The sequence below is a fragment of the Oncorhynchus keta genome, chromosome 10 (genome assembly GCF_023373465.1).
Source record: "Oncorhynchus keta strain PuntledgeMale-10-30-2019 chromosome 10, Oket_V2, whole genome shotgun sequence".
NCBI lineage: Eukaryota > Metazoa > Chordata > Actinopteri > Salmoniformes > Salmonidae > Oncorhynchus > Oncorhynchus keta.
Window position 1 is genome coordinate 47,609,169 of NC_068430.1, and position 7,814 is coordinate 47,616,982.

Below are 7,814 nucleotides of genomic sequence, written 5' to 3' on the forward strand. Positions count from 1 at the left end.
GTTGTGCTTTGCTTCAGCAAGCACACCTAATAATATGAGTATGTAAGAAATCTAGTGATTTTCCTTCAGCAAGCACACCTAATAATAAATATGTATGAAATCTAGAGTTGTGCTTTGCTTTGCTTTCAGCAAGCGCACCTAATTAAACTGGTTACTGTTGGAATTCCTTTTCCAATTCCTGAGTTCAGGTTTGTAGATATTTCAGAGCACCTGCGGGGTTATGTGTGTGAAATATTTTCACTGGAAGGGGTTCAACTTTGAGAGAAAAAAACTGCGGTAGCATTACGCCATTCTTCCCTCTTGGAAAAAAAATGGGATTTAAACAAGTCTCTGACAAGATATCTAGCAGAACAGTTGGAGTTTAACGAAGTCAAGTTTTCCCCTCTCAATGCAAACCTTTTTGGACAACTGTTGGTTATATTGGAAACCAAGAACAGCAACAGGACATTTGCATCACTATGGTACTGAATAGCGGATCTGGGAGTAACGGTTTGTATAGTGTATTTTACCATAGAATCTTAAATTCTAGTCCACATTTTCACTATTCCAAACTTGTTCATGTTTACTTATTTCAAACGGGAAAAGCCTGTGCGCATTTCTCCCTGGCAAACATTCAAAGGAAGATCAGAGGATGAAAGTCCTGAAACGTCTCCCTCTTTTATTGGGGTGTTGGACTCTCTTATACCTGAAATTTATCCCAGTGTCACTAAGCCATACCGGGACGGCACAGCGCGCAACCGAGAGCCGAGGCAAGGAGCACGCAGGCGGAGCAGGTAAAGAAGCCAACCCGGGAATCACCTCAACTGCCAGGTCTACGGTAGGAAACTACGGCGTAGCGGGTTGGAAGTCTCCGAGCGCTGCGAGGATCACGCGCATTAGGACAGGACCCCCGCTGATAAAGGGCGAGGCAGCCAAAGCAAAAGCTGTAACATCAGTGTCATCACCACACGGCGTAACGGCGAGTAGTGTTAGTGGAACTATCAATTTGGGACGCAAGGAGTCTGCGCGCTCTTGGGTACCCGACGGGGATGCTACCAACGCAGCTGCTGTGCCTGCTCTCATGGCGTTGAACGTGCAAACACGCAAAGGCGGAGATACGCTCAGACAGAGTAAAGGAAAGACGTTACCCAGAGTTGCAACATCAGCACGAACTGGACAGCATAGAGTCATTGCTGTGCAAAAATACAGCGCTCCGTTAGCCCAAAGGAGTGCCAAAGCAACGGGCAAACTGAGCGACAGAGACCTTCCGAAGCACCCATTGGTGACTCCGCACGACTACATGTTGTCACTGTATTGGTCACTATCCACAGGAGAGGTGAACACCAGCGTGTTGCACGAGGCTGGCATGGCCAACACCATCACCAGCTTTGTGGATAAAGGACAAGGTACACTTTTGATGCCATAAAAACAATGAGTGCTATTTAAACAAATTGTCTTATAATAAACGTTAAAAAAATCTGCATTACTGCTTGCAATGTCACAATGGCTTATCCATTATGGATCAATGGTCCAATAAAATAGCTGTTTATTTCTGCCAAAGAAAATAGAATCATTATGAAGATTGAGGCTAAATTCCGAATATGCTTAATTATCTTTAAAATGTAGCATTTTGTTAATTTTTTTAAGAAAACACAACCAAGAGACCAGGTCTCAGAATCAATTGGAGCTGTATGCCTATGCTCATCAAACCAGCCTCTCTACTAGAGAGGTAAAGTCAAACTGAAAAAGCAAACTTGAAGCTTCAGTCAAAAGGTTCCCTTGCTTGTGTAATGTGGCCCAACATAGGTTTCTGGCTGTTTGACATAATATTTTTTTTTACCTTGGTCATGGGTCTGTCACACTCTCAGTAGCCATCTGCATAGCTATTCCATCAGTGATTTGCAGCCTCTAAAGTGTAAATAAATAGACCATCGGGCTTCAAGCTAAATTAATGGCCTCAATGTAATATTTTCTTTAGTGTGTAAAACTTTTTTTAAATGATGTTTAAATGACATTGGTTGAATATTTCTAGCTGCTAAATATTTACATGTAAAGCACTTAATGTACTTTTAATTTGTACTTTATTTGTTTAACGTGTCCTCAGCAAATTGCTGGTGACCTTCATATCGGGTGAACCGCTTAGAAATTACAGGGTACCAAAAGTATAGGGACAAATTCACTCATATGTGTATTCAAGTAGTCAACCATTTTATATTTAGTCCCATATTCTTAGCATGCAATGATTACATCAAAAGCTTGTGACTCTACAAACATGTTGGATGCATTTTCTGTTTGTTTTGTTTGTGTTTCAGATTATTTTGTGCCGAATAGAAATGAATGGTAAATATCGTATCATTTTGGTGTCACTTTTATAGCAGAAAATAATAGAATATGTTCATAAACACTTATACATTACTGTGGATTATAACCATGATTATGGATAGTCCTGAATAAATTGTGAATAATGATGAGTGAGAAAGTTATCATACTCTCCAAAAATGCTGACCTCCCCGGTTATTGTAAAGGTGAGAGGTTAGCATGTCTTTGGTGTATGATATTTGTACGTTTGTAACTTTCTCACTCATCATTATTCACGATTCTATCAGGACTCTGAAACACAACCAAAACAAACAGCAAATGCATCCAACATGTTTGTAGTCTCAAGCTTGATGTAATCATTGCGTGCTAGGAATATGGGACCAAATACTAAACTTTTGACTACTTTAACACATTAGTTAATTTGTCTCAATAATTTTGGTCCCCTAAAATGAGGGGACTTTGTACAAAAAGTGCTATCATTTCTAAGTGGTTCACCCGAGATGGATGAAAACACCCTCAACTTAAAGCTGACAGTCTGCACTTTCAAATCCAAAGTGCTGGACCACAAAGCCAAACAACAAAAAATGTGTCACCCTCCCAATACTTTTGTAGTTCACCGTAGGTTTTTTTTTATCTCAGGTGAGGCTCCTAAACCCAGAAGTCACTCCACATTGACATAGCCAATTTTCCACCCATTCTCTATCTTTTGTATTGTTTCAGTGATTTTTGGTCCACTCTTAGCAAATGCCATATTACATAGTGGTAGGTCCACTGGTAAACAGCTGCATTTCGACATTAATTGTCTGATTTATACTTCAATGTGGTCTGTAGTCTGCAAATGTCTGGTTTTAATGTACTTTCGAACGCGTACTGTTCCTGGATGAAAATCATTTATATATGGCCATGCTTTCCCTCACCAAAAACAAAGAAAACATGATCTTACCTCCTGTGTGTTACCTGAGAAGCCACATTAGCACATTTGATTCTTACCCTTGACTCTGTCACCTTCTTTTACAGATGACCGTCTTCTCCAGCTGAGAAGACAGAAGTATAACTTCAACATCAGTTCCCTGGAGGAGGAGGGGTTACTGGGTGCCGAGCTGCGCATTCTCAGGAAAAGACTGGCCGACCCACGCAAAGCACTTTCTACTGGCAGAGTTTTTTGCCTGAAGCTTTTCACCTGTGCAGCAGGTAAGCAGAAGGCGACACTGCTCCAAACTCGAACCATCGAGGACCACAATACGCCCAAATGGGAAGTGTTTGACATTTGGAAACTATTCAAGAATTTCCACAACACCGTCCAGCTTTGTTTCGAGCTGGAGGCCTTGGAACGAGGCCGCCCAGTGGACCTCAGGGCAATGGGTTTCAGTCGTCTGGGCAGGCAGACCAAAGAGAAGGCCTTTTTCCTCGTGTTCGGACGCACCAAGAAACGCGACTTGTTCTACAGCGAGATCAAAGCCCGGTCGGGCCACGACAACAAGACTGTGTACGAGTACCTGTTCACCCAGCGCCGTATGCGCCGTGCCCCCACCACCCGTGGCAAGAAACTGGCCAAGAACCCCAAGCCTCGTTGCCACAGGAAGCAGCTACATGTAAACTTCAAGGAGATGGGTTGGGATGATTGGATCATTGCCCCACTGGAGTATGAGGCCTACCACTGCGACGGGGTGTGCGACTTCCCCATCCGCTCGCACCTCGAGCCCACCAACCACGCCATCATCCAGACGCTCATGAACTCCATGGACCCTGACTCGACTCCGCCCACCTGCTGCGTGCCCACTCGCCTCAGCCCGATCAGCATCCTCTACATTGACTCAGCCAATAACGTGGTTTACAAACAGTACGAGGACATGGTGGTGGAGTCCTGTGGCTGCAGGTAGCAATGGACAAAGGATTCACCTGAGACCTTGGTTTTATAGTTCAGCCAGATCCCCTACAAGTCAATGGGACTGAGTTTTGTTTTTGTAGTAAACAGATTGGTTAATAGTTGTTAGGGAAATATACTTTGAAAGCAACTGACATGAAACTAATAACACATCACTTCCTGAGACCTTATTTCATGAGGTGGTTAAGGAATAATATGTACGTATCGTCAATGATGATTTGGCAAGAGATGTGAAACTGTTTCACTACATTGATCTTCCCAATCCATGCTATTTTCGCATCGTATGAATTGATGTAAATGTTTGACATGTTTGTGCATCACTATGAAAAGCAATCACTTTACTGGTCACAGTTTGAACACATTGCTCATTGTTAGTTTAGGATCAAGGAAACTATTTCTTGTAATCGCAGATAATTTAATGTATCTCACTGTTATGTTAAAAGTTGCATCGCTTTGAACTGCTGTTCCGTGACATTACTTGTTGGATACCTTCACACCTATCTCACTGCCCCTTGTAAAGCACTTGAAACATTGGATGAGAACATCTGCATGCATTCCTGTCAAAATGTCTTGTTTCTCTTGGAGCAATATGATGTAGCCTGACCATTTCCTTTAATTGAAATGGCAATACCATTGGCATGTGCACATCTCAAACTGAACTGGTGGGGTTTGGGAAAGGTCATAAATGGTTTGTTGCACACAAATAATATCTAACAGCTTACAAATCCCATTGAAGAATTAAAAGCCCATTGATGAAATGTCAAAGATACCTTGAATTTAAGACATGTAAGGCATTGTCACCTTCCACCGAGTTGTTTGTATTCATACAGTGCATTGAAAGTATATTTTGATACAGATACACAATTACAGTACTTTTAAAATATCTGTCCACTGTTCCAGATTTCTATGAAATATTTACCAAAAATGAATTACAATATATATTTAATAGAAGGATGTTAAAAATCTGCCTTTCTCTGTGCTCCTGTTTGGCCTTAGTATAAACAGATTGGTTTGGACGTATTCCGCTTAAAAAAAGCTGATTTGCCAGCTCAGCCAATGAGACGCTCATAGACTTGGATATTCAAATTAGCTACCAACTCCACCTGGGGCAGGACTGCATGCACTGCCTAGCAGTCTTGCCTTTAATTCTTTCATCTTTTTTTTTTACCGAAGGCATGCTGCCTGTAGTCAAATAGTAGGCTTTGGATGTATTCAGGATTTTAAACACACGATGGAACTACTACACTTTACTATAACAGCAAACTCACGTAAACTCGTACATCGCCTTGGTCCGTACAATTGCCCTTATTTTTGCGCCCCAAAAATGTAAAACTTCCAAATCAACTTTAATGTCAATACCATTGTAAAGCACAATTTCTCCCATTTTCACAGAATCCATTACATGACCTAAACACTGCCCGTTTCTGCATAATTCAAGCAAGCAATGAGCCCTGTCGGATCTTTTTAAAAATGGCGGGTGGGGAAGTGAAACGAATGCGTGATAGTGAGAAGGAGAGATGTCATGTGGGAAAATTACTTTTTCCCCACTCGATCTGTCCAACTTATCACATTATCGCCTCTAAAATGTAAATAAAACACTACAAAGAGTTTATCTAATGTGTCATTCCATACCTATTTGAAGGTTTGTGTCGAATTTGAATCGGGTTTTTAGGGCGGTGCTAAAGTGATCTTAGAAGTAAACAGCGGCTTTGAGAATGATGATCGCATGCAATGATGACGCAAAAAATGACTAGGTATCCCCCTTACCCCCATCACTGTCCATTTCTTGATTTTAAACGGTGAGAGAAGTGCTACACCTGGTGGAGAGAGATTGTAAGACAGAAATAGTTGCTTTAGACGTGCTGTACGTTACGACATGACACGCCACGATGTAACAGAGGGTCCGTTTTTAAAACTTTTCTCCAATACTATAGAACCATTACCATGTCGATCAACGCTTGAATAGTTCCTAGTTCACACCCCCGATTTTGAAGTCAACACAGTCGCTACAGTTCCATTAGTTTTCTTTGTAGCCTTGTTTGAATGTTGCGGTTGTGCACATTTGAACGGAATGGGGTGAGTTTACTAGCTAGACAACAAGTCGTGATTGGTAGGAGCTCAGCCAGCTAGGTAAATAACTGCTGCTACATATATTAGTCAACAACAGCTAACTAGCTTTCCTCTTGACATCCAACTTTTAGTTATAAACCACAAAATGTCAAATAGAAGTGAATGGTGAGATGGTTATTGTGTGGAGGATCTGCTTTGGCTTGGTTTAGTATTGGCTAGCCATCTAGCTAATCTATCCTCGATAGCTAACGTTAGCATGCTAGCTTACTGCTTCAAAATAGCCAGCAGGCCAAATATTACAAACCACATAATTTGAAATAGAAGTGACTGGCGAGATTGTTGTTGTATAGGCTTTATCCTTTTTGCTAACACTAGCTGTGGATTGTTTGGCTTGCTAGCTAGCGTGTGTGCCCTCCTGAGCATGTGTCACCCCTTGTCTCCTTCTCCCCACCAGATCATTTTTGGGGGTGGGGGTAGGAAAAAGCTGCTGGACCAATCACAATTGAGCCTGTCCCTGCCAAGGATGTCGTCCTTCTCCAAGCATCTTTTAAAATGGTTTGTTTCAAAAACACGTTTGAGATGGTGTTTTACCGAGTGGGTTTTCTATAATTTATGCGTTGGCCACGACTACAAGTAAAGGATGAGTCAACAACATTATTTGGGTATGACCAAACATAATATGAGCTTTTAAAAATGTCCACTGGACAGTTTCTTTTAAGATGTACACTTTAAATAGATAAAAATATATATATTATTCTGATTTTGAATGAAATGATCCCATGTTTGTAAATAAATGTAGATCATGACTTTTGGTGGGAATGTTTGTTTGCAACTGAAATTCATTGTGAATGAAATACATTTCTTTGAAGTTGCCTTTGTTAAGTGTTTACATCAACACACCAAGCTTAGCCTACAAATAAGGATGCAATGATGCAAATTTCTAGATTGCAATTGTATTCCAGCAGCAGTTAAACACTAAGGTTGTTTTGGGCACCTGAAATAATGTCCCTTCACAGCTCGGGTCTGAAATCACATTTCAATAACATTGGAGCCAGGAATGGAATATGGAGCCTGGAATGGAATATGCAAGTGACTGATCTAAAGCTTATATTATACATTGACAGGATTCTCGTGACTTAATGTATGAGAGTTGAAAATAACAAATTAAAAAAACAATTCACTTTTACAATACAATGTGTCTTTTGAACTCATTGAAGGAATGAATTTAGACATGCAGTAAACAGTTGGAAAAATAACGTTCCCAAAGTAAACCACCTATTTCTCAGGACCAGATGCTAGAATATGCATATAATTGACAGCTTAGGATAGAAAACACTCTAAAGTTTCCAAAACTGTCCAAATATTGTCTGTGAGTATAACATAACTGATACTGCAGGCGAAAGCCTAAGAACAATCCAATCAGGAAGTGACTCATGTTTTGAAACCGTTGTCTTCCTATGCACCCCTATTGGCCACTGAAAGGGATATCAACCAGATTCCTTTTTCTGAGGCTTCCCTAAAGGTGTCTACAGCATTGTGACGTAGTTTCACGCCTTTATTT

General features: G+C 40.9%; 1 protein-coding gene across 1 annotated transcript; it reads left to right on the plus strand.

Annotated features, from left to right (window-relative positions):
* Positions 1–365: 365 nt before the first annotated feature.
* On the plus strand, positions 366–7,405 carry LOC118372771 (growth/differentiation factor 5). Its single transcript, XM_035758770.2, has 2 exons — positions 366–1,385; positions 3,316–7,405. Exons 1-2 carry the CDS (start codon positions 632–634, stop codon positions 4,176–4,178), a joined length of 1,617 nt encoding a protein of 538 aa, XP_035614663.1. The 5' UTR covers positions 366–631; the 3' UTR covers positions 4,179–7,405.
* The last annotated feature ends 409 nt before the right edge of the window (positions 7,406–7,814 follow it).

Bases quoted from the DNA above. Each gene is read 5' to 3' on its own strand.
- LOC118372771 (XM_035758770.2), top strand. From the start codon at position 632: ATGAAAGTCCTGAAACGTCTCCCTCTTTTATTGGGGTGTTGGACTCTC. The intron at 1,386-3,315 runs GTACACTTTTGA...CTTCTTTTACAG, and splicing joins CTTTGTGGATAAAGGACAAG to ATGACCGTCTTCTCCAGCTG.